Genomic DNA, 25,860 nt, shown 5'->3' with positions numbered 1-25,860 from the left:
CTTTTCTTTGCAAGCTCCTTTGACTATCTAATTATAATATGTGCAAATTTTTTAGACCTGAGAGTCTTAGCAGTTGTCTGCCCCTGATGGTTCTTTCACCAGCTGCACATGTCTGGTTGTCTTCAGTCTCAAATATTGTCGGGTTCTTTATCTTAAAATGTAACATTTCTCGAGGCAACTTTAAGCTGGTTTAAAGTTTAAACTGGTATTTAAATGAAACTGCGTCAACCGTATAAATAAATAAAAGGAATAAAAAGACTAATGCTGATCTCAAATGATGATAAAATGGCATTTGTTGTATTTAAAGCTGAACTTGTTTGTGTTTCATTTTCTCCAGACTGTATCGCACATTCAAGGATAACAAATATGTGTACATGCTGCTGGAGGCCTGTCTGGGTGGAGAGGTCTGGAGTCTGCTCAGGGACAGGTAGGAGATGCCAACCATTGTCTGGAGCCACTGTCACAAAAACTGCAAAAGGTTTTAATAGGATGTTTGGGTTTTGGTCTTCAGGGGCAGCTTTGATGAATCTGCTGCTAAATTCTGCGTGGGCTGTGTCACGGAGGCTTTCGAGTACCTCCACCGGAAAGGTGTCCTCTACAGAGACCTGAAGCCTGAGAACCTCATTCTGGATTCTGAAGGATACATCAAACTGGTGAGATTAGTTCCAGAAAGTAAACGCATTTTGTCTCAGAACCATGAAAGAACAACACTTGTCAGCATGTTCCTCCCGCTTTGATGACCAGTGCATTTCTTATAGTTTGGAGTCATCAGGCTTAATCAAAATGTGTGTTTCCAGACTCCAGGATGAAACCGTTTTGGTCTTAATTGCGACCAAAAAAGTCTGTCAGGCACAACTAAACATTTCCTTTGGTCACACCTGTGTGTGTGCCTGACATTTGGCAGGTCTGTGTAAGCGTTTTGCTTTGTTTTTTTCTCCACCCACGTTCTGCGTCATCCATTTAAATGCTGTGCAAATTGATGCAGCTAATTCCTCTGCTCTGCGGGTGCTTGAGCTCTACCGTGCCCTGATCTGTGACTCACAGGTGCTTTTAGGGTCTGTGGCTTGAGTCACAAGTTTAGTGTTCTGCCGAGTACGTCATGTATTAGTGACATATGGTGAATTATTCACTAATATAAGAATGGGAGCATGGTAGCACAAGGGTTAGCAAGAAGGTCCTGGGTTCAACTTCTGGCCGTTGTCTTAATAACGTGCACCAGTGCATGCAGTATGAAGTATAGTTTAAATAGTTTGGAAATAAGCAATTAAAAGGGCTACTAAAAGAAGGGGGGGGAAGCACTGTAACTACAGTTTTAGTGGTTACTGGCACATTTACTGAAAGCAAGTCAAACTTTGACAGTGTCACAACATTATAGCTTCATTACACATGAACACCACGTCTGCTGACCCAGCAGGGCAGTGAACAAATGCTCTGACAAGCTAGTTATGGATACAGTGAGTAGAATGGATAAGAAAACAATGAATTAGGGAGAAATTCATGTCACATAACACATTTTTTGTTGATTGGTTTCTTTTTCATGTGTCTGATAAAACTGCTTAGACGTCAGGATGTTTTATGACATCTAAGCAGACATAAGCAGCACAGTGGTTTCTTAAAAAGTAAGGCTTTTAATGTAGGCAGGTATTTTTGTGGAAAAGCCTTAAAGGCTCCCCAGAGGACTTTTAAAAGTTTCAACATTACTGTATACTTGTATGCTGACAGGCTGACAGTAAACATCTCTTTAAAGACTAAACTCTCCTTTTCCAGGTCGACTTTGGCTTTGCCAAGAAGATCAGATGTGGCCAGAAGACTTGGACCTTTTGTGGCACTCCAGAGTATGTGGCACCAGAGATCATCCTCAACAAAGGCCACAACTTCAGTGTGGACTTTTGGTCTTTGGGCATCCTGGTGTTTGAGCTTCTTACCGGCAGGTTAGAGCACGCGTTCTTCTGTGATTCCAATCTGCAGCAAGATCATCCTTTCACTCATCCACTTCACTCTGCCCACTGACTGCAGGTCACTTAGTACTGCTAAAAGCTTGCTGAATATCTGCCAATTCTTTCTTCACTCCACAGTCCTCCGTTCTCAGGAATTGACCAGATGATGACGTACACTTTCATCTTGAGAGGCATCGAGAAGATGGACTTCCCGAAGAAGATAACAAAGAGACCGGAGGACCTCATACGCAAGCTATGCAGGTACACACTCACATGTGCAGGCCGACATACCTAAAGCTTAAGTAGACACAAAATCCTCGATTCAGATTTTCAGGACAGAGTCTGATGATGGCTGATGTGCTCAGTATACCTGACACCCAGGTACATTAAACAGTTTTCTTCAAGCTCTGAACAAAAAAGCAGGAAAACATAACCCAACCATCTTGGAACTAACACAGTAATTTGGTGAAGAGTTAATTCCTGACTTTGATCTGTTTTATAGGCGGAACCCCTCAGAGCGACTGGGTAATCTCAAAAATGGGATAACTGATATTAAGAAGCACAGGTAAGTAGGAACGGACTCATTTGTTGTGGATCTCAGCGGGAAGATTAGTTCCACAAATTAGCACTGATTGAACATTATGGATGAAGGCTCGTGGTTTATAGCCTTTACAATCAGATAATCACTGAACAGTGTACAAGAGCAGTCGGATGCAAACATCGTCAAGGCTTATCAAATGATTGAACTTGCCACTTGCCTTTTTCCTTTACAAAGACAGCATGAGGCTACCGCATTACAGGAAACAATATATATTACTCTCATAAATCATATCATGCAGGGATTAATATGTTTTTTCTTAAGCGTGATGCTGACCTAGTTCTCATTTTCCATACTGAGCCAGGAATAGAAGTCAAAGTCCAAGTAAAATGTACAGAAAGAGTTCTTGATCCAGAACAAGTGACATTTAACAACCACTCGAATCACTGTTCAAACTTTAAATTGGGACGTTTCCTACTTTGCGTTTGTTCTGACAGAGTCAAACTCATATTTAAATGTGAGAAGATAAATACACTTACAGATGTGTGTTTTCTCTAATGTATCTGAAGGTGGTTTAATGGCTTCAACTGGGAGGGGCTGAAGGCAAGGACGTTACCATCGCCACTGAAAAGAGAAGTAAGCTGTGATCAAACTTGTAAAAGTTGTAGTTCCACGTCATGACTGAAGCGTGATTAAACTTTCAGAACAAAATATCTGTTTGCTGTTTAAAGTGTGCAGGAGACCTGTAGGCAGATTAGCCGCTGAAACAATGATCGCGGGACTTTTTAAAAGTCAAGCGTCCCGACGTCACTTCGGCTGTCTCCGTCTCTCCTTTTGTTGTCTGAGCTGCACTTCAGTGTGAAGGCCGGGACAAAAGATAAAAGCAGCTACAGCAGACAGGATGAGGCAGCTCCCAGAGCAATTTTATATTTGTCAGATTCACCACTTCATTTACACCAACACCGCTGCCAATCTTTAGTTCACTTCTAGCTCTTTCTTCCAGCCTCCTCCTGTCTCTGTAAAATCTCTCAGGAACTTTGATGGAGTTCAGATTTATTTTTCATCCAGTTTCCATTTGTTCTGCTTTTCTTAATCTCGCATGTGCTGATTGCTTGATTTTCCCAAAAATCTTACTGTAGTTGCTTATCTGACTTTAACCAGTCAGTGTAGAGCCTGAGGAGGTTTCTTCCAGCACAGAAATACCTAACCCACAGCAGGCATTTCTTCCTTCTTACCCTTACGTGTGTATTATGAACACACACCAAATGTCTTATAGTTCCTGTTGTGGAAAAATGGGCTTAATAAGGATAAAGGAGGTAACTGTCAGGTGAATTCCCAGAAAGACGTGGCCATTATGCTTTCTGCCTCCTGCACACTTTATACTGTTCCACATTGGAAAAGGAAACCAGTGTCCCCTGCTCATGTGTAGTGATTTATCACGAGGGGTCACCACAGCAAGTAGCTCCACATTTGATTTAAGTTTTATTCCGGCTGCCCTTCCTGACACAACCCCAAAGGGAATTTGTATTACCCTTAAAAATGCCATGTTGAATTTTGTTGCCCCATCAGTTGTTACTATTTGATTTCAGACAAACTCAATGCTTTGCTAACCATCTCTCTCTCCTCTTCCTTCCTTTGCTCCATAGCTTACAGGACCAACAGATCACAGTTACTTCGACAGCTACCCCCCAGATGATGACAGTCCTCCTGATGAGCTGTCTGGTTGGGACATGGACTTCTGAGGACTTCTCCTCCATCTTTCCAACATTTTCCTTCCACTGCACACATTAACAACTAAAATATAACAGGAAAAGTGGACTTACAGGTGACTTTACATCACCTCAGCCATGGTTTAGCAGCTTTATGATTGTCACAGATTGACAGATAATTGAAAATGGGATATTACCAAAAGGTAAACCCGTATTGCTCCTGCATCTCCATACAATATGTGCACATTTGAATGGAAGCCTTCAAAGGTGTAAAGGTTTACTGCTTGACTTTTCTTTTACTCTCTGTTTCACACTATTTTTGACAAAGATGTCGAGAAAAATCGAAGCGATTCAGAACAGTTTTAAGCTGCTCCAACAGCCGTGTCAGCATTCAACATTCGAACAAAACTGGATGTGAAATGCACAAGCTTTTACCTCAGAGCAGTCGGGCCACCACCAAGACATTTGCCAGAAGCAGATTAAGAACATTACCAGAAAGGATTTTATTAATACCAACAAAACAGAAGGTTCTGGTTATTGGTGCTCAGTGTCACATTAATTAGCATGAAGCTGCCTAGCTTGACATACAGGATTAATGTATTAATCGTTAACCCAGACAAAACTTCAGATGTAGCCCCGTTATGCAACAAAAAAAAGAAAGATTTCTAATATTTGTGTTGAATCACATTAAGTCAGGTAAGTTAACACTCCTCAGCTGGCTAATGTTAGTGGGCTAAGAGGACACTCAGGGCTACTGTGGCTGCACAGAATCAACTAGCTCAATTTGTGGTATTACTGTGGAATATAACATTAGGTTAGAATAAGTAAGGTTAGCATCACAGTAGGATAAAATTCTTTCTATACCTTCTATATGACGTACACTCATCAGCAACTGGGAGTCACAAGCCATATCAGTTCAACACCTCGTGCAGCCGCAGACACTCAGTAACAAAAATGCCACACAAACGGCTTAATCGGCTCACCGCAGAGTTAAACAGCTCGTTATGAAGCCGTCAGCCTGGAACCAGGTATTGGGATACACTAGGAGTCAATAACACTATTATAAACATTAATGAGCTTCTCTATAATCTGCTGCTGATATGTGCTGCACCAGGGTGGTGTGCTGGATAAACACCTCCACCCCATATTCAATTAAAATGTTTATTTTTATTTATATAGGCCCGGTTCACAACAGTTGTGATCTCAAGACTCATTACATTATAAGCTAAAGATCCTACAGTATTACGGAGAGAACCTCAAAGATCACATGATCCCCTTTGAACAAGTACCTGGTGAAGAGGAAGCTCTCCTATCTAACAGGTAGAGAAGCAGAACCAGCCTCAGGGAGGGGCAGGAAACTAACCTAAACTACAGGAGAGTTGATCCCATGCAATAGGGCGATATAAACACATGGGAAGTGATAACAGCCAGCACTGTGACTGGGGGATAAACTCCTCCATGTAACTGTCCCCTTGTGGAAGTTTGAGCCCCTCTGTAAAGCACAGTAACCCTGTGAGTTATTTTAGAGCTGGTGAAAGAGAACCTGCACTTTAACCAATCCTGAACGTGCACTGTTTTCTTAAAAACATCTCCCAGTGGCAATGTGCCCACAAAAAACCGTAAAAACAAAATTTATTGTGCTAACATCACATTAGAGTAACTACAGACATGCAGAAATTACAGAAATGATTCACTATCGTGTTTGTAGTTTTAGATTTCCTGAAGTTATTGGGTACAGCTTAAGCTTTTTTAAGTTTGCCCTCAGGCACAGTACATTTTATGGATGGTCCAGAAACACTCGGATGGTGTCATCGAGCTTCATAACCGATTGCTTTGGAGGGACCAAGAGTTTATTCAGCTCAGCATTCTTTGCCATACGTCATACTATTATTATTTTGAATTCCCTACTTGCTCTTTTACTTCAGAAACATCGATGCGGCCTTTATTTCCAACAGCTAAAGGGAATTTGAGGAGATGACACTGCGTTGAAAACCAACACACGCTGGATATGAACCCCAACAGAAACATCCATGAAGCATCTGTAGCTCCTTGTGCCAACTGTGTTATCCTCACAGCCTCTTCACTTTTGTCACAGATGACAAACATAAAGACAGGAACACCTTCTCTCTGAATCATAAAGTGTGAGCGTCTCGCGGTGGGCTTCCTGAGCCGGAGACATGTTTGAGCCGTTGATGATGTGAGGAGGAACAGCAGAGGCCGAAGTGAGCAGAATATGTTTAGGGTTTACTGGGTTTAAATTGGTGTGTTTTCCATTTTAAACATTTGAGGTACCACGTCTCTGTGTATATACTCAATAATATAAAGTACAAGCAACCGAAATACACAGTTTATACAATCTAACCTACTTGCTCCTTTATATAAACCTTAAAAAAACGGGTGAGTGAATTTGTAAATATCATGTATATTGTAAATGTGTCCTCTGATTGGTGAATGTATGTGGGAGTTTGGAGGAGCAGTGCTGTTTCAGGACAGAGTTTTTTAACTGCATTTACACAATCCCTTCAAACAGATCGGTTTAACATTTGAACTTTTTCATTGTGAACATTTTATTAGTAAAGTGGCATTAACTCCAATTTCCTTTGGGCTGATCTGGAGGTTCTAGTCCACAGCAGATATTTCATTTTCCTTTCAACAGCCCTAAAAGAGGTCTTACCTGTGGTTGGATCACACTCAAAGATGTGGGCTGTCCTACAGTGTCCCACTTGTTGCTGCAATGGAAAACCGGAGGTGGATTTAGACGTTGAATTCACAAATTCTACTGTCATTACTGCAGAGGCAGATCTGATGGTAAAAGCAGAGGCATTTTGGTTAATGGCAGTCAGCGGAGCTCTCTCTGACAAATGAAGCTAGTGGTCTGTGTGTGAGAGTGGAAGTTGTTGGTTTATTTAAATGACTCATGATGTCTTTCATTGTAATCAGAAGATTCTCATCACAAAAAAATGGAAATGTATCATGAGTGAAAGTGCAGTTTTATGAAGGTAAATATGATGCAAAATTTGAGGGCCTGTAAGATAAAATGTAGAAAACATTTTAAGTTTTGTTTTCACTTTTAAAAATGTTTCACACTCTTGTGTTACATCTACAAGCTCTCACACGTTGCTACGTATTTACCTTCGTACAGTTTAGGCCAGCAAGCCCACGGGGTGTGATCATAAAGTTATGAGAATGGATCAATAAAAAAAAAGAAACGTTGCCCAGTTTGAGTCACCTTGTTGTGCAACTTTGGACCATTTTCAGCGTGGCTGCTATTCTCTCAGAGGAAGTCCCATTATGTACTTGTACCTCTGGTATGTGCTGGATTTATTCCACTGCGTCAAAATGGTGATTCCTCAACCTTTCAGTGGGTGTGCTTCAACCTTTCAGAAAAGCAAATCTGTCGAGTGTACTTTGCACTCAAACTGGACAGCTAAAAACCTGCTAAGCTGTACCTGCAGACCCAGCTCTCATCAGCCGTGACAGTGCGAGATACAAAATCTGGGTCAGCTGGAAGCAGAAGTCTGAGGCTGGTGAGAAATCCCAGCACGGACAGTGAATTTTGTCAGAACTGGACATCCGGGGAGGGATCTAAAAATAGCAGCCACGCTGGAAGATGACTGAGAAAATGACCTTATGCGATTGGCCAAATATAAATCAGGCAAAGCTTTTAAATTTTATGAATATGTTCGAAAGTTCTTCATCAAATGTTATAGTGTAATAACAGATATGTGGGGAGGCAGCTAAATAGCTGACTTTAACACTTTAAAGTGGTTGAAGACAAAGTGATTGAACTTAACTGGATTGCTAATCAGCACACATAATGTGCTACACTGTATCTATACCTGCCTTTGTCTGACGCGATCCTGAAAATATATATATACACTGTATATGAAAAAATAAGTAAATAATCTAATAAAGGGAGCACACAAACATCCCTGTACATACAGATATACCTTTGAATTTTGGTACTTGTACCTTGTACCTCAGAAACAGATTTGGTGTTATTTTCAGGAGGTACAGAGGGAGAAAATACATGAACTTTAAGTATTTTTCTTTTGTTTTGTTTTAAAATGGGATACAGCATTTCATAACCAAAGGTTGACAAAAAATAAATACAATAAAAGTCTTGAAAGATTTTGTTCTTGCATACTTTTATTCATTTCTTTGAATGCTTTGGAAGGAAGGTCCGAGCTCAGAAGAGGGAGACCTTTAAACAGTTCACCACACTTTTAGTCAGTAGTGACAAATGTCCATCGCAGATATAAAGACCATCGACATTTCTGAGCTTCGGCCCCCCCTTTCCCAGACCACACCTTTACAAGATATGCAACATAGAGAAAATAAATAGATGCATGTTAAAGGCCTTTTCCATATACAAATATATTTTATGAAGCTTATTGTACAGGCATTTCTTTGTTTAACCTACAGCACAACATTTACACGAGAAGATGAAACAGTGAAGTAAAGGTCGATGCGCTGCGCTGTAGATGACTGCGCCGATTCATACTCGGAAAGTTGAGTCACAAATGCAGAAAAAGCAAGGATCCAAAAAGTGACGCGTCAGCAGTCGTCACATCTGCAAAGTTGTACTGGCACGAACGGAGGAAGCCACTTCATTCTATAACATGCATTTCTAAAAATTGTGTCGGCACAAAACGAGGAAGCACAAACTGTAAAACGTGTCAGTACAAAATATAGAAAGTTACACAATCTGCCCTCGGGTATTGACACAAAATAAATGTCTCTGGATTATCAAAATGGTTTGAAATACATTTGAGAATAAATTCCACAAAAGAATACGCGCTATGTTCACTCTGGAGCCTATTTTGTACCATAAGAAAAATACTCAGCTGCTTGCTTTGACTTGAGCTTCACGATGAATCAACTCAAACTTTTTGTGAAGCAGAAATCCACCCATTCAAAAAGGCACTTCTATCTCAAAGACGCATCATTGTAGTAGAGTGAGCTATATACAAAGGCAATGTACAAGTGTATAGAAAAAAACGCTGCTATAATTATGTCTATTTGCTCTGAATAAATATTTGGTTTTATGAACTGTGACAATAACGCACAACTCAAGGCAAGGTTACGACATGTTAACTGCTCCTCCAGGTGTGCCTGTTGTTTGTAGCTGATCTGACTCGAATAACACACCCTCTAACGATTTATGTAAAACCCACTCTGTAGAATAATACACAGTAATAATAATGACGGTCATATTGCTCATACTGCTCAAAACGTGAATAACAGAAAGGACATAATAATGCACAGCTTGTTTTTGCTTCATCTCATTTTTTCTACTGCCACCACTGTACCCAGCTGATGCTAGTAGCTTGCACCAAGTACCACTTTTCTGTTTTTCCTGAAGCTGAAAAACAGCACAAAGGTGAAACTGAAATCCAAGTAAAAGTCAGAGTAGTGGTACCTTTCAATATCCTATACCTTCAAGAGGTTTTTTTGGGGGGGAAACAGGTTAAAAAGAAAAACTTGCATATGCATTTTTTCCTGTGAGAATAACATTTTGGGAGGAGAGTATTTAAATGAATCATAAAAACTTAATTTGCTAAGTTTAGTAGCAGGCAGTTTACTGCAAATTGTGCTCAATTTAACACTGAAAAAAGTTTATTTTGACCTGATAGGGCTGTGTTAGTTGGAGTGTTCATTTATTTTAAGCCATCTACCAATTTGTACGAATGAATGGCTTAAAGCTGTCAGCCCGTCCTAAAGCTCTTCCCCCCAAATGCCTACAGCGGAGCCCCACATGTTTCTGGTCCTCAGTAATACTGGTGTTTTCATGAAACGGATCAGAACGTAACTGAATTTGAAGCGGAGCGTCGCAGAGAAGAAAAACGTCCCAGCAAAAGTTGCACCCCTGCAAAAATCCATCTTCTGCTGGGTTTTAAAGGCAGCCAAATTACTTTTTCAGAAATTTTATCCACCTCCACCTCCGAGACCTCACACAACACTTTCCATCAGTTTCTAACAGAAGAGTACGTCAAAAACATATTTCTCCTTCAGCTGCCTCTCACTGAGCATTAATTTTTGCAGTTCTGGCCTCATGCTAACAAGTTAATCTGGCCTCACCTACGAGGTTTACTCATGAAGCTTTTTCATTTTCTTGGTGAAGCAAAACATGCCTCAGAATGTCCCTGTTAATGAGGAGACCACATGAATGTAGCTTACTCTTCCACCTATAATAAACTCTAAAAAAAATGTTGGTTCTGTACAACAACAGAGTTAAACATAAATATGTAAAGCAACCTAAAAGTCTACGTCACAATTCTGGCTTTGGAATCTAATATAACCCTTTATAGCAGCCAAGCCAAAAAAATGATACAATAAATTCTCGTATGGTGAATAACACAGTGATAGTACAGACATAAATACTTACACATAGTAACAAAAACCATGCAAATGCGAGCAGAGGTGACCTGGAGGTGACAACTTCAAGCTATGAAGGAGAGAAAGATGAGTACAACCACCCCGCCCTCTCACGGGCACCAGCTGAAATGAAGATCTTTTTGGTTTTTCCTGAAAAGTGAATATTTTCCTTCAGTTTTTGTCTCTTTTATGCCTCAGCTGGTGTTTGTATGCCTTGATAGTGGGTTTATGATCGCATCCACCCTGCCGTCGCCCAACTGATAACTGAGCAGCGATGATAAATACGTTTAAAATACAATTTTTACTAGGATAACTCACGTGATCCATTTCTTCCCACTGACAGTCACATCGTCACCTGGAACAACAGGCGGTGCTCTCCTCCAGTGCAAAAGGGAAGTTGTATTCACTTGATATTTGTATCTGAGTGAGTGTATGACTGCAGGAACAGGAGAAGAGACCGTCTTTATGGCTGTATGTGGGGTTTTTTGTTTGTTTGTTTTTTACTTCTCTTTATGACACGAGGTGTGTGCGATGAGGCCTGGGAGGAAAAAGAAACTATCTACAGGCGCAGGAATCTACTGTCATGTTGGGGTAGACTTTCAGCACCACGTTCTTGTCCTCGTCAAAGAAAAGGATGCTGAGGGAAGACATTTTCTCGGGGACACAGCACGGCTCGGGGATGCCTGGGACGACGCCCACCGCCCGCACTATGCTCTGGATGGTGGCGTGGTTAGATGGCTTCAGAGCCTTAAAAAAAAGAGCAAATAAATGTCATTTTAAAGTAAAATTTAAACAGTTCTGAACTTTTGATGAGCCAACAGGACATGTTTCTAACAAGCTGGGCCTTGTTTTCCAGAGTCACAGAAACCCAGAGTGATAGCAAATATTCACACGTACATTTATTTTTCCTTCTACCGAACATATTTGAAAGCGGAAAAAAGACATTCAAAACGTCCCCAAATTTATAACCAATTCAACAATATCAAACTTTACTTGTTGCTGAAGTTCTGCACATGTAGTTTTCCTATTTGCCATTTAAGATCATATATAATCTTATTTGTCAAGGGCATAGCAATATTATTCAGTGCAACTAGCATGCAGCATTGGCCGAAGGGTCTTTGGGTCTGAATTGCAGTTCACCTGCACAGCTGCTTCATTCTCAACAGGAACCAGTAAGCGATAGAAGTCTTCCCACACCACTCCACAGGAAAAAAAGTGCACCCTTTTAATCATGGCTATTTAGAAGCTTCTAAAACTTCAACCTGACAAACGAGACACAACGTTTTCTGCACAGGCTGAGCAGAAAAGCTGCAGGAGAGGGAGGCGGCTGCCTTAAAAGCCCTAGGCTCTACTTCTGGGACTAATTACCTCCGACTACAAAGACCTGTGACTCCGACTTAATGAATTAAGTGGATGTAGCTCGTGCATTCCGGCCATGTTTAAAATACCTGCGTGGTTATCTTATCACCGGTGCCACGAGCTAAACGGGAAGTTGATGTTTAACATCAGGCAGATGTTTTTTGTGTCTCTCACTTATTTCCATCTTCTGTGTAAAGGCTTAACGTTATCCTCTGTAGATACTTCCTTCAAGATACTTGTTGGTTTGTTTTAGGTAATAAAGTTTTTATTGAATTTTGATGAGGAGGTCAACCAGCTGTTTATGAGGACGCCGGTTTTCTTACTAAGCATCTTAGATGACATCATCTGTAGCTTCACTATTACTGCAGGTTTAATATAGTAGGACTGCTTGGGCTAAATCTAGATTTACATCTGATGTGCATCTTTAAAGACAAAGACTAAGATACAATCTGAAGATAAAAGCATGAAGAACTATCTGCACAACTACTGTAACTACTTTAACCCTGCTGTTGAAGATTAAAGCCAATGACATAAGGCTTGCCTCTGTTGCCTGTTATATAAAACAGAAAGTTAGCAGGGACCTCTGAGGTTGATTTTACCCATGTTAAGTTAATGCAAAGCAGTAAAGAGACTGCTATCTGAATGTAGCCTGTCCTATTTACATAATGTATACCATACTGCAAAAAAAAAAAAGTTAGACTTATGTCTGCAGTCTTTAGTTATAGAGCCAAACAATTCTTACAGGGGTCGCCAAGCCAAGCCAATAATGTCCATGGCTGGTATAGAAACTGATGGCTCTAACTTTCAACTATTCTTATCATTTGCTTATGCAGGCATGACTGTCATTTAGGACTGCGTCATAAGGAATCATTAATAATCATCATGTAAAGAAATGGTTTTCAAAAAAGTTACTGTAGAAAAACAGAAGCTACTGGATTTAACTTTAGCTTAAAAGTATGGGGACGACCACCTAATGGGCTTCACTATTGTCAGGCAGCCAGAGCGGAGGCCATTAAGGATTTCTGCAAGTACAGAGATGGTTAAATGTTCTTTCCTTTGCCAACCAGCACCACAAATTCTGCTTGGATAGACAAATTATTTGCTTTTCATTATAGCAACTAAATAGACATCATCCTTTCAGAACCATTAGTAAATTCACTCTGAGACTTGCAAATGATAAAGTTGCAAAGATGGGCTGCTGGTGCTAGCATTGCTAACGTTAACCTCACACAGCACATGAATCTAGGGCAAAATACCACGCATATTTCTGCAGTATTTAAAATATGATAAGATTGCTGTGAGAGATTGGTTTCTAGTGGCTCTTAAATATTAGAAAATTGCCAGTTGTTTAAATGAGAGAAAAAATAGCCCAGGTGACCAACACTTATAAACATTCAAAACTGAGACAGTATAACGGATGAGGTTAAGCATTAGCCATATATTTATTGTAGCTATGTTAAAGAGACATTTGTTAATCCCATTCTTTTCATAATCAAATAGATTTTAAACTGTGTTGCTTAAAATCTGTGAACTGTAGAGACAGGAAGTTCAGTTAATTAGCAGTCTGGCTAGCAGTGCAGCCTAGCATTGGCCGATACTGAATGACACCCGGCTTCCATGGTTACGTGTCAGTGACTCTGACACAAAATTTTTAACTACAAATTTTTTAAATATCTATATACTGCAGAACTATGTTGCTTCGCTAAGTTATCACAATTTTCCATTACAGACAGAAATAAATGTGCTATCACTGTTTTTTGTACTTTTAGACGTAGTAGTTTGTCTGATTTGTTTTCTCCAGTTTAATCAGCTAGCAGATTATTCACCATCTTTAATGGCCATACTTTATTGCCTCGGGCCATCCTTTGGTTCTTTGCCCATGTAGAGGATATAAAGATAAGTTCTGCTCCTGCGGATCACCTGTAAGTTGCCTAAACTGCTTTCATAAAACTTTTATCTGCACTATTAATATCAAAACAGAACAAAAACTAAATTTAACAAAAAAACATTGGTTTTTGGTTTATTTATAATCTTCAGTTGTGAAAAAACAAAAACAGGTTCCCAGATGTATTATCTAGAGAGTATTGAATTAGTGCTACCATTTTAGGCTGTGATCACTTTAAAAAGAAAAATTCCATCTTTAACCAGCTCTCACAAGTGACCCATCTATAATGACGAAGTCTACCAAAGATCAGCTTTCCCTCTTCATATAGCTAATTGGTAGAAATACTATAATTGCCACCGTACTGAGCTTTACCTTCTCTAACCCACTAATTTTTGCTTTGGCACCTTTAGTACTGTCTAAAAGCACTATAGTGTGGTGCTACCAGGCTTTGAATCTCACCTTTGGCATGGGGAACTGGCAGGACCCTGAGCAATAATAGGCATCAAACGACTTGGGCGATATAATCCATTCGCTCCATCCAATGTCGGCAAAGTCAACTTTCAGGTATCTCCGAGCGCAGTTTCTGGGCTCGTTCCACTGCTTCTTTCGCGCCTTTTTAATCGTCTGCTCATCAAACTGTAGCAACGGCATCTTATGCCGCTGATTCTTGCGTGTCTTTTTACGTGGCCGGCGTGCCTGTTTGTTTTCAAATGGTTCGTAGGGAGTTGTCTCGTCCCAGCCGGTCGTCTCATATGGATACTCGGGACCAGGAAGTTCATTATTTTGCAAAGGTAGGAGAACATTCACTGAGCGCCTGTGTCTGGGCTGCGGCTGTCCTTCGGTGTCGTTTTGCTCTTGTAGTCCCAGTTTATGGAAGCCGTGTGAAATGGAGCCCTCACCTCTCACTGAGTGGGGCCTCTGGAGAGTGGCTACCACACTTTCAGGCTCTGAAATGGCAGAGTCATTGGCATAGACCAGGATGTAGGGTGAGCGGTCTGACAGGAGCTTCTTCCACGGCTGGGAACCTTGTGAAGCCACTTCAATCCCAATAAGCAGCTCGTCGTGGTGTTTGGCCTGGTTGACCACACGAGTTATGTCCTTCCACTGCCAAGATATGAAGTCCCTGTAGAGGGTGGACACATTGATCCGAAAATGTCCAAGAGTCCTCATCTTGTTATCCACAGATGCAAAGCTCCAGATGACCATGTGGATGTGGCTGTGCCTCCTGGGACCATGGCGAGCGCAGCTTTTGGACCTGGAGCAGCCCTGGGTGCTGTTCTGAAGGTCTCCAATGTAATAATGAAGAGTAGCTGACAGGATGTCTTCTGATTTGGTGAGGGAGGTGAGGTTGAAAATCTGCAGCTGTTTCTTGTTTATAGTACCTGTGCATATAATGAGTAATATCATGAACAGAGTGCAACACGGTTCACATCATTTCAAAAACTGACCATGGCCTTTCCTAAACTGCTAGTAATAATAATTTTATAAGAATTTATTTTTGGTCAGGTCATGAAACAGTTGTTCACCCTAATGCAATAGAATTACTTTGGGATTTTAAAAAACGTATTAAAAAAATCATTAATTACAAAATATTTTTAAAGATCGGCAGGACACAGGATAATTCACCCATGGAACAGCTTTAACAGGCTTTCCTTTTGAGGATTGCTTTAATCAAAAAGAAAATTGTCACTGTAAAGAAAGAACAGACCAGTACTTTAGAAGGTTTCTTTAACCTTTTAAACATGTCATTGCTTGCAACAACATAGCAGAAACTCCCACTTATCTTCACTGCTTTGGGATAAAAGCAGAAATTTCAAGCGAAAACCAAAAACTCCTGCATGGCCAAATTCTTCTGAGGATCAATCGTGAAATATGTTTGTGATTTGGGTGAACCTGCCCTTTAATGCTATACCATACAGCAGCCGGGCGACAGGAGGCAGTGTAATCTAACAAAGTTTAACCCTAAGTGGCAACTGGTCGCCCCATGGTCCGAGTGATAATAACACAGCGAAGTGTAAACACTTGAGGGTTTGTTGGATTAAAGTTACTATAAATGAACCTGAAGAAGAGGAAAAAAAGCTCCAGCTGAAAGGACATTAGCGCTCGCTGCAGTGGAAACTCAAACTCTGCTACAGCTCAGGCAGTCTGGGCAGCTGCCAGATGCTGGCTCGAGAGAAAATTTATCAAGACTATCTGACAGTAAAATCTGAAGGTGTGAACAGTTGTGCGGCCAAGCTATGTTAAATTACATGCCACCATCTGATGCGAATCTTTTACTCTTACTGGCAAAAGGAATGCGTAACAGGTTGTTCACATTTCCATTACTGGATCAACAGGTGTATTTCTTTTTCAGCTCCGCACACATGAACAGCAGCGGTCTTAACGAATTTTACATTATTCTCTATAAAATAAGACTTACTCAATATTATAGATGTTCTTTCTACTTTAAGTTTTTCATCTATTGATGGAAAAAATGTGCCGATTTGCATTTTTAGTATGCAGGTGATTCAAGCTGATTGAGGCAAAATGGAAACATCACATAACATCAAAAAGGCATGCCGGTCACTGACTTCTATGCTGGTAGAAGTCGGTGTTCTTAATATACATAAAACATTTGATACATACCCCAATGCGCTTTGAAACTACGAACAGTGTTGCCGTCCTTGAAGGGAAATCCAGCGCTGTTGTACTTCGCGTAAAGCATCTGCATGTGCTCCGTCATCGTATCCTGTAAAAGCGCATCCCGGTCTTCTTTTGTCGCGTATTTTTTATCCACCGAATGCGTAAAATCCACCTTTCGTCTCTCGGGGATATTGTCCGTTTTCAGCATCGCGCACAATCCAACGCACAAATAACTCCATCCGTAAAGCAGCACGATCACAAATCGAGAGTAGAGTGCCATTTTCGAGGCAAAGGAAACGTAGCAAACGAAAAAATAACAGCTGTGGAAAAACGAACACGTTTCCGAAAGTGGCCCCTATCTCCAGAAACACATACCATCACCTGAGTCCTCTGCAAGAAAATGACACCATCACCTTTGACACCGGTCACAACAAGAGAGGAAGATGCGTTATCCAAGTTGTCTCTACTTTTGATAAGTTGCAGGTCTAAATGTGTTTGAGTCAGTAAATTAAGTCAGTAAAAAGATAAAAATAAAAATAATAATGATAAAAAGGTTCCGGCGCGCAGGATGAGGTGTGAGAAAGCAGAAGGAGAAAAACTGCGCCTCTCCGACTCTAAGCTGATTTCAGGTCCAGCAGTCAACCGTCCCTCAGTCTCAGCTTTCATTGAAGGTAAAGCATGTTGTGCTTGGTATTATAGGGCTTGTGGGACCAGCTGGGTATTCCTCTCTCCTTTCTCTCACACACACACTGCGCACACACACGTACACATGCTCACCCTCAGAGAGAGAGGGGGAGAGAGAGAGAGTTTCCTGTTCAAAATACTTCTACGCACATTCAGCCTGGGGACAAATTATCTCGAATTATCTCGTTATCAAGAGCCGAAGGGGGCGTGTTTTGTCGGTTGACTCGAGACGGAGAGCGTGAAAATATTTTACTAAACGACATTCCAGAGGTTTATTGAACTGATTTCAACACCTAAACTGCTGCCAGAGAACAGCCCCTCCGTGCGCAATTTCTACTCCGCAGAGCTGCGCGTCTGGGCCGCGCTGCTGAATGAAGCGGCTTATTGTCGGAATTAAAGGCTTTCTTCCCTACTTAGTTTAGTTCAATGGAGTTAAGCACACACATCCTGTACCATCACAGTCCGATCCGGATGCATACTGTTCCCCGCCTTCCCCCCAAACAGCCCATCAGGCGGGGTTTGAACACCCCACCCAGTCGGCCTGCAGTCCCCCCCACCACTGGTCCTCTTTCAGGGGCACTCGGGAGGAAATGATTAGGGCATTTCCCCGCCCTTGGACATCTGATGGCAATAATATTAGCATGCCATGTCTTTCATAGCAGTCAACAGGCTGAATGACTTTAACGTCTTCAGCTGCTACCAGATAAGCAAGAAGCATCAGGAGAGCAGCGTGAAGGCTCTGCCTTCCATTCTACTTTTGGAAACTCTAGGAACCACAAGCAGGCCTGCACTCAGAGAGCAAAGTGCTCTATTGGGATATGAGATAATATGAGGTCTTTAAGATATGACGGGGCCTGATCATTTAGCACTTTGTAAGTTGGATGTTGGACAACTCTGGATTTAACTGTGAGCCAGTCCCTAAAGTGGACAGTGATTAAGAGTATTATTGCCCTCAATAATAAAATAGTTGTCAAAGGAAAAGAAAACTTATTCAAGTAAAGGAACTTACAAATGGTCAAATTCAACATGTATGTCCGTGACTGTTGAACTGGTGAGTTTTAACAAAGGTGCCCGTGGTGTTTAACTATCCAATGAAAAACCAATTAATTGACTCCTGTGCTGAAAGACACTTCAAATTATAGAGTATACTTGGTACATCAAAGCTGATGTTCTAGATAGAAAAAACTTTGCAAAACCATGACTTTATAGATTGAAACAAATGTTCCAACAACACTTCAGCTATAATATTTAGTTTAAATCTACTATTTTTATTTTTTATGTTAACACCCGAAGTCAGTTCTGAAAATAAAGCCAACATAAAGTGTCAGAAACTGCAGTTCCACTTGTGGCCACTTGAGACTGGCCCCAAAAGTGAGTCAATCTCGTATATTTGTATATTAACGTTCCCAAATCTATAGCATTAAAACAGACGTTTTGAACCCGGTTTTGGTCTCGATAGTTTCACCCTTCGTTAACAATTGTACAGGAAGGCTTTTAGGTATAACAACACAGGCGGCTCCAATCAGCAGAAGTCTGCTAGGCCACACCTCTGCTAATTAGACATTTTTATTGGGTTTGTATTTTTGGACAGGTGACATCCTTCTCAAGTTAGCGCATTCAAAAACTTGGGTGTCTACACTGCCCACTCGCCCATCCAACGGGTGACAACAATAACCCATCAGCCTTTTTGGCTGAGGGATAAAAAGTGGTTGTGTGTTTGAAAGTGAAAGTGCTGTAATTTAGTTTAGGATTTAATTTGGAATTTATTTTTGCATGTCAGCAGCTATCAGTAGATTCACAAGGTTATTGTAATATCTGCATGCCAATATTAATATATTAATCATAAGGTTGTTGGTAATGAGATGTCAAACACAATAATCTGTGAGTGAAAACTACACAAAAAGACATCAAACTGAGGTGAAACTGAGCTTGTTTCATAGAAAAGACCGAATCGTGCCTCTGCTGCAGTCTGAATCCACCTCTTTGCCTCAAGTTGTGCATATTAGGGGCAAGTCAGACCTCTAACTAATGTTTTAACATTAGGGGTTTTAACGCTTCAGTTAAAACCCCAACAGCTTAAAGGCCCAATAAAGGAAATGAAGGGGAATATTACTGTTTAACCTGGACTTTATTGTGAAATCATCCCTGTTTGCAGACACATGATCTGGGTGGATTCCAGTAATCGTTTTAAATGCTGTCTTCTACAGAGGTAAGGCATTCAAAGAACAACCAATGCATTTCAGATGCAGTGCACTTGTTTGCCTGTTTGTTTTAGATGGCCTTTTTCCCGTCTTGTGCACATCTGCTGTTTTCATTGGAAGGTATTTGGAATGACTGATGCAACTTTCAGGGTGGGAGAGAGAATAAAGCAGCCAGTTCCATCGCCATTACCTGGCCACATAAATGAGCCGTGGCCTGTAAACCTAAACAGCTGTAGATGAGGGTGAAGTGTTCATTTGCTGCCTGACTTCTCATTTCCAAACACAATTACAAAAAAATCTCCAAACTGAAAACAGAAAAAACAACAACAAATAACCAAGTAGTGAGACAGGCAGGTGGAAGGTTTCTCAATTACAACATGCCCTGCACTCAGGTTAAATATGCTGTTCAACAAGGCAGTCAACAGAGAAACCAGGTCTGAATATACTTCTGCTACTTAGGTTGTAGTTCCAGCAAGAAACAAAAAAACAGTTTAAGATCAGTTTACACACCAGCAACCACAAATAGATGATAAAAAATACATAAAACTGCACGAAAACATGTTAAAGACTGAAAATAGGCATATCCTACATTCCCATCTGTGTCACTTTTATAACTCCATCAGACTTTTCACCAGCTTTGCTCACGATAACCACAAAAACAGGCCCAGAACTCCTATCGTCTTTAAAAAAGGGAAGGAAAAACGAAAGAACAGTAATGATTAACAACCCCAAACCAGACCGTCATTTCCCTAAGCCCAGTTTTTACAGAACCACAGCCCAAATAGCCTTGTCACCACACATATTATTTCAATGAGGACAACAGGGTCCAATTCGGTGAAAACAAACAGATGCAGCAAGTGGAAGGCTTCTCTGGTATCAAGCCAGATGAGAAACATTAGACGTTTGTATTAGAATGAACTAATTTGTTTGAAGCTTGTGACTTTCAGGGGAAAAACGGGTGATAGATTAGTAATGAGAAAATTAATATAAAGGCGAGATAAATGTGGAGGTGACAGTGTGAGCTTAAAGGCTCAGCAGTTAAGGAAATAAGCTTATTTGATTTAGATAAAAAGATTGATATCACTTGCACGTCTGTGCAGCAGATAAATGTTCAGATACAGCCACTCATAAAACCCCAATCCTAACCCCTAGCCATTTATTTATTTATTTATTTATGTGTGCATTAACCAAGATTTAATGTGTTCATTATTTGTTACTTACCTTTGGTAGGTTTTTGATTTGAATCTCCTGGCTGGCTGAGGCCTCTCTGTGTGGAGTTTGCATATCACTGTGCCTGCACGGGTGTCCTCTGGGTAGTCTTCTACCCTCAGACTTGCTAGTTAGGTTAATTGGTGACTCCAAATTGGCTGTAGGTGTGGATGTAAGAGGGTGTGGTTGACTGTCCCTCTGTTAGGCCTGTGACGGACTGATGACCTGTCCAGGGTGCACCCTAAATCTCGCCCAGTGAACGTGTTTAGTCCAAAAAAGGACTAAACACAATAAACAGAGGTAGATAAGTCTGAGAAGCAGCATTACTGCTGTCCCCCCAAATTTTCTACATGCATCTTTATTGTGAATTCTTCTGAACACATTTATCATACAATGGAAATCTGATTATGTGACATCCCTAATGCCAATGTGATTGAGATCTAAGCTAATCTAAATCTCAAAAGCAAATAAGTGGATCTTAAATATATTAAAAGAAATAATAGAATGGTTCACTCACAATCTGAAAAACACACACACAAATGAAAAAAACAAACAGGATACAGAACTTTCTAGTTAGTGTACAACAACGTAAGTGTACAACAATAACCCAGGACGTGCAGATTGAGTCAGCAGAATGTACAGAAAGCAAATTTATGAACTAATAAAGACTCAACTTCTAGATTTAGATACTGTTACAAAAAACAAATAATAATCCTGAAATTAAAGGGATTTAAGTTACCAAAAGCCCTCTGAGAAAATAATTAAAAAATGTCATAGTGAATGACTAATATGTAAATGATAGGGCACTTTGATGTCCCGTAACGTGTGCCTTGCATCTGGAAACATACGGAATGCTTTAAGCCCATTACCCACTCTTCCAGTCCAATTGGAGCTACCGCAGCCTGGGGGAGGACATGAAAGCAACCCCCATCATCTTTCAAAGCTCTTACGCCTTTAATTTGTTTAGACAAACAGCCCAAAACATGCCAGACCAAATGATGATACGAGCCTGGGGTCTCTGAGCAGGTTCTTGCCCCTAACTAACTCTGCTTGCTTGGGTAAGTGCCAAAAGCACAGTCAATCCCGACCTGGGTGGAACAATCTAAGGCCAAAGTTAGACATAAAACCCCAGAGTATTTGCAAAGAAACTTCCAAGTTGTCACACGAGTCCATCAACTTCATCCTCTGGGATTCCTCAGTTTAAAGCCTTTTTTTCTCCACTACAACACCTCCACCCAGATGGCATGCATGATATGAGGGGAACAGTGTAAATGATGGTCCAACTACAGCAACTCAGTCAAATTAGAGGCTTCCAGTGCTCTCCAATATGTGCCATATGTATGCAAGTGTTGGCGACGGCCTGTGAAGCTTAGACTGTCCTGACGTTGTGGTCGTAGATGACAACATGGATGTAGATGTCCGACTGCAGGAATGTCCTGTTGGAGTCCTCGCCAGGACCAGACTGAAACCCAGCACAGTGAAGTTAGTGGTGCTTGTTTGGGGGTAGTGCTGTCTACAGTCTACAATCGTGCATTTAAACGCAAAGCAAAAAACTAAACATTTGTGATGTTTTCGACTGGTCTCATGAATTTTCAAGATCTCAAGACATGTTTTCAGAAGCTGTATAAGAAAAGATGGATGTAGCTTCCGTCTGTAAAAGTGAAGCCAATGTGGACAACTCTAAAATCTGCACTCTCTCTAATGGCCAGCAGGGGGCATTAGACAAGGAGTCAGATTCTATAGAAGTCTATAAGAAAAGGCCCCTACCTCTCACTTGATTTATGACATTATTAAGGACTTTCTGTACAAATGTATGATCTCAATTTATTCAAGTTGTTTGTTTAGTTGTTTAGTTTAAAGTTTTATGGGTTTTTTTAGAACAAAAAAGGTGAATTCATGAGACTTTTTAAACATCATCTTTATAACTTTTTTTCTGCATCAAACCTGCATCATTTAGAACCAAAACTGTGAGCTGAAAGAAGCTAAAATCTTCAAATAAATACAGAGTTGCTATTATCGGTGGTTTTAGAAATACCAAAGATAGCTTTCCAGTGCATGGAAATATTAGTTTCAGTGTTAAATTAAAAATATCTCTTACTCCATACTGAAAATGTGACAGCTGCCACAGAGAGAGTATGTTAGCAATTAAACAAAACCGCACATCTCTAGAGCACACCTCTTTATAATAGCAGGTATATTAAAGGGGAGGCCAAGTGCTGCATAATTTGACAGTGACTGTAACTGTTCATTTTCCAAGATGTTTTGTGTTACTTTGGCTGTCAAAGCTGACACAGCCCCACCACTAAGATGTGAAGCCACTACCAGCTGGGAACATTTATTTAAGGCTAAGTGTGTCAAAAGCTTCTGGAGGGAACGGAACCATAGCGAACCATTACACTCAATTTACACTTTTACCTAAGCCACACTTGTGGGTGTCCTAATAACTGAGACAGTCTTCCTCTGCAAGTTGAAAAGAGCATCAATAAAAATAAGCCAATAAACCTGATGTCACAGACACAGTGAGAGATAATGGGAAATGCTGCTTAAGGCCAAGCATCTTTTTTTTTTTTTTTTTTCTCAAATGTTATAGAAACCAAACAGTGTCATTAACACTCACATTTAAATTCATGTCAGCTTACCCTGTTCTTCAAATTTGAGCATCAAGGGGTTTTTTCTCTCTAACTTTTACTTTGCCAAGCCAATCAAGCCATTGTCATAACTGAAAAATGACAACCCCTCCACCCCAACCCACTTTCTGGCAGGGATAGAAAAGCGGTCATGGAATGACAAAGGCAGAAAAACAAACAAGCCACCCCAAATGAGTTGATGTGAGCTTTGATTTTGGAAGGTTCTCCGGTGGCTCTAAGGCCACATGAGCAGCTAGTGAGCTCATGGCGGGTTAAAGGCCGGATGGTTCTGTGCTGCTCCGTGTCGAGCCAATCTGGGCTGAGCTGAGCTGGGTTCTGGGCACACGGGTGGTTTGCTGTGTCTGGCTCCCAATGCCTTCGCTTGTGTTTTTAATAGACAGCCTGGTTGGGGCGGTGCTCGACCACAGCTAGAACACTGTGCTGCCATTTTGGCGCTTGGCCTCAAAAACGCAGTCCCCACAGCTCTGTCTGCAATTTCAAAATAGTTCAGCCCCACCAACTACTTCCCTACCCCCCAGCAAAGAAGGAAACTGGAGAGAAAAAAACATTAGGGAGTCGTTATTCTTCCAGGGCCCCTGTCAGCCTTTGAGTGTAGAGGAAGCACCTGTCTCGACCACTTGATCCTCCCTTCTTTGTGCAGGTGGAACACAAATATCTTTCCCTCCCACTGATTTCTTTATCTCTCTCTGTCTCCCCAACCTCTTCTCTTAGAGTGCAGTCTCTGAAATAACTTGTGACTAGTTGAAAAATAAGCGATTTTCTTTGGAACATTTGCAGTTCGTTAAAATGGTGCAACAAAGTAAAAGGTGTTAAAGGTAACAAGAGAGGAAATGATCAGGATATTGGAGGTGCATCACAGTCATCTGAGCCAAAAGGACAACAAAATCTGTTTTCAGAAGCAGTCAGTTGTGCAGCAAAAAGGATTTAGAAAAGAGCCTTTGCCCTAAAGCCCTTTTTTGCTCCCCTGAGACATTTTTACTGCGATGGAACAGGTGACCTGGTCTAATTAGCAGCACCATTTGTCTCCCTAGGTTTTAAAACCAAAGCAGGACAATAACAACAGCAACACAAAAACCTACCAAAGGGTCCAAATTCAGAATCTTTTTGTCCCTCTTGTTCTTAAAGAGAAGGCCGTTAGGGTCGTCATAAATCACCTCAAAGTTTGGGCTCGAGTTGGAAGTGGACACTTGCGTCTTCCAGTTGTAGTAGCTGTAAAAAAGAGGCAACAATAAATGTAAGATGATTGGGGTCATTTTATTTAAAGCTTGAATATCCTTTATATAAGGATTTCATATAATCACATGGGGTTACTGCTGCATTGATATACCACTGGTTTTCCCTGAGGCCAGCTGGAAAATGTTGCAATCTTGGCAGCAGCCGATGCCTGTGCAGACAGTGGAAGATGACTCCAACTTAAACATGAAGGCACAGCTACCATCATGTTTAAGTGTCTTAAAGAAAACCAAAAGGGCTGGCATTACCCACCAAACCACCTGAATCCACTTTAGTGATGATCATTTTTGGGAGCAAAGGTATCTCAGGAAGTATTTTTTTTGGAAAGGCAGAAGAACATCTGGCACTTTTTGAAGTGACAAAGTGTGGGAATGTAACTTATGAACCAGTGTTTTCCATTCTACTCACTGTCCTTTTGGGCTTCTGTTTTTGCTTTGAAGCTGCACAAACGTAGTGCTTAAGATCTCATTCACATAGGCCTAGAGACCTGTGCATAGAAATGCCTGGAGACATCCTGGAAACCCTCAATTGCTAGGCAAGAAAGGTGCATTTCCTGATTGCTTGTGAGTAGTTGACTGAATCTGCTGGGTGTCACTAGGTGAAAAAGGTCACAAAGAGGGTACTGCACCTAAAAACTTGTGGCGACTGCTTTGGTCTTTAGCAGAATGCCGTGGTTGCCTGTAGTCTATATAGAGGAAAATGACTTGTCTTCAAACTCTCACTAACTACTACAAACTTTGACTTTGAAGACAAATGCTCTCCATGTTGTCCTCTTCAGCATGTCTGCAAACACTTAGTACGTACTTTGCAAGTAGTTGCAGACACTGTGGCATGGTCAGTACAAGCTACACACAAATGGGAAAATCTGTTAATGACCTAAGCAAATGCAACAAGCGTTCTGGTGCAGCATCATATACTGCTTTGTGACCAATTTCACCTAGCAACAGCAAGAAAACTCCAGCAACCACTCACAAATAGTTGGGGAATACTAATTTTTCCCTATCGACCAAGACGTTTGTCAAGCGGTCATCAACTGGTCTCTAAGCCTGTGTGACTAAAATACAGTTTTAAAGCATGTAGGAGGTAATTTATAGCACTTGGTGGGGAGTGCCGTGACTTTTCTTTTGGAAAATAAAACTAATATGCAGGTCTGAACTAAAATGAAAAACAACAACAACAAACAGAAAACAATCATCATGACCATTTCTTCTGCATGATATCATTCCTCTAACTCTGTAAATAATTTTTTAATTTCGGCATTTTTTTAGATTGGTTAGGCAGCATATTTGCAGCATTACTAGAAATAATCATCGAATCAAACAGTCAAAAGTTGAAAGCAGCATTGGAAAGTCATAGAGAGTGATCTCTGCATGACAAGAACACTGTAATACGTTTTATCTTAAATTGTCAAATAATGACTTCATATGTTACAAAGAAAAAAGAAAAGTATGAGAGTA

The 25,860-nt window shown here is 40.8% G+C and overlaps 3 protein-coding genes across 4 annotated transcripts in view; 1 reads left to right on the top strand and 2 right to left on the bottom strand.

Moving 5' to 3' along the window:
• The window catches only part of prkg2 (protein kinase cGMP-dependent 2), a 37,267-nt gene extending 28,949 nt beyond the window's left edge, over window positions 1-8,318 (top strand). The window contains exons 13-19 of the mRNA XM_084945510.1: window positions 338-427; window positions 512-653; window positions 1,768-1,931; window positions 2,076-2,198; window positions 2,440-2,502; window positions 3,045-3,111; window positions 4,122-8,318. Of these exons, the coding sequence (XP_084801636.1) occupies window positions 338-427; window positions 512-653; window positions 1,768-1,931; window positions 2,076-2,198; window positions 2,440-2,502; window positions 3,045-3,111; window positions 4,122-4,217 (745 nt within the window). The 3' untranslated portion in view covers window positions 4,218-8,318. The remainder of the gene's footprint in view (window positions 1-337; window positions 428-511; window positions 654-1,767; window positions 1,932-2,075; window positions 2,199-2,439; window positions 2,503-3,044; window positions 3,112-4,121) is intronic.
• Window positions 7,277-17,424, bottom strand: bmp3 (bone morphogenetic protein 3). Its single transcript, XM_084945511.1, has 3 exons — window positions 16,432-17,424; window positions 14,266-15,188; window positions 7,277-11,309 (listed from the first exon to the last, which is right to left on the bottom strand). The coding sequence occupies exons 1-3, from the start codon at window positions 16,706-16,708 to the stop codon at window positions 11,118-11,120; spliced, it is 1,392 nt and encodes a 463-aa protein (XP_084801637.1). The 5' UTR covers window positions 16,709-17,424; the 3' UTR covers window positions 7,277-11,117.
• Window positions 17,425-20,857: 3,433 nt separating this feature from the next.
• Window positions 20,858-25,860, bottom strand: part of cfap299 (cilia and flagella associated protein 299) — an 82,137-nt gene continuing 77,134 nt past the window's right edge. Inside the window, exons 5-6 of one of the 2 annotated variants that reach the window (XM_084945513.1) lie at window positions 24,250-24,379; window positions 20,858-21,984 (exon numbers count right to left, since the gene is read on the bottom strand). In XM_084945513.1, coding sequence (XP_084801639.1) covers window positions 21,892-21,984; window positions 24,250-24,379 — 223 coding nt within the window. In that variant the 3' untranslated portion in view covers window positions 20,858-21,891. The remainder of the gene's footprint in view (window positions 21,985-24,249; window positions 24,380-25,860) is intronic. The other variant, XM_084945514.1, reaches the window with a different exon arrangement.

This window comes from Perissodus microlepis, chromosome 12 (assembly GCF_051167445.1).
Source record: "Perissodus microlepis isolate ML-2025 ecotype Zambia chromosome 12, ASM5116744v1, whole genome shotgun sequence".
Classification (NCBI taxonomy): domain Eukaryota; kingdom Metazoa; phylum Chordata; class Actinopteri; order Cichliformes; family Cichlidae; genus Perissodus; species Perissodus microlepis.
Note: the sequence above shows the minus strand (reverse complement) of the source record. Positions and strands in the feature narration are given on the sequence as shown.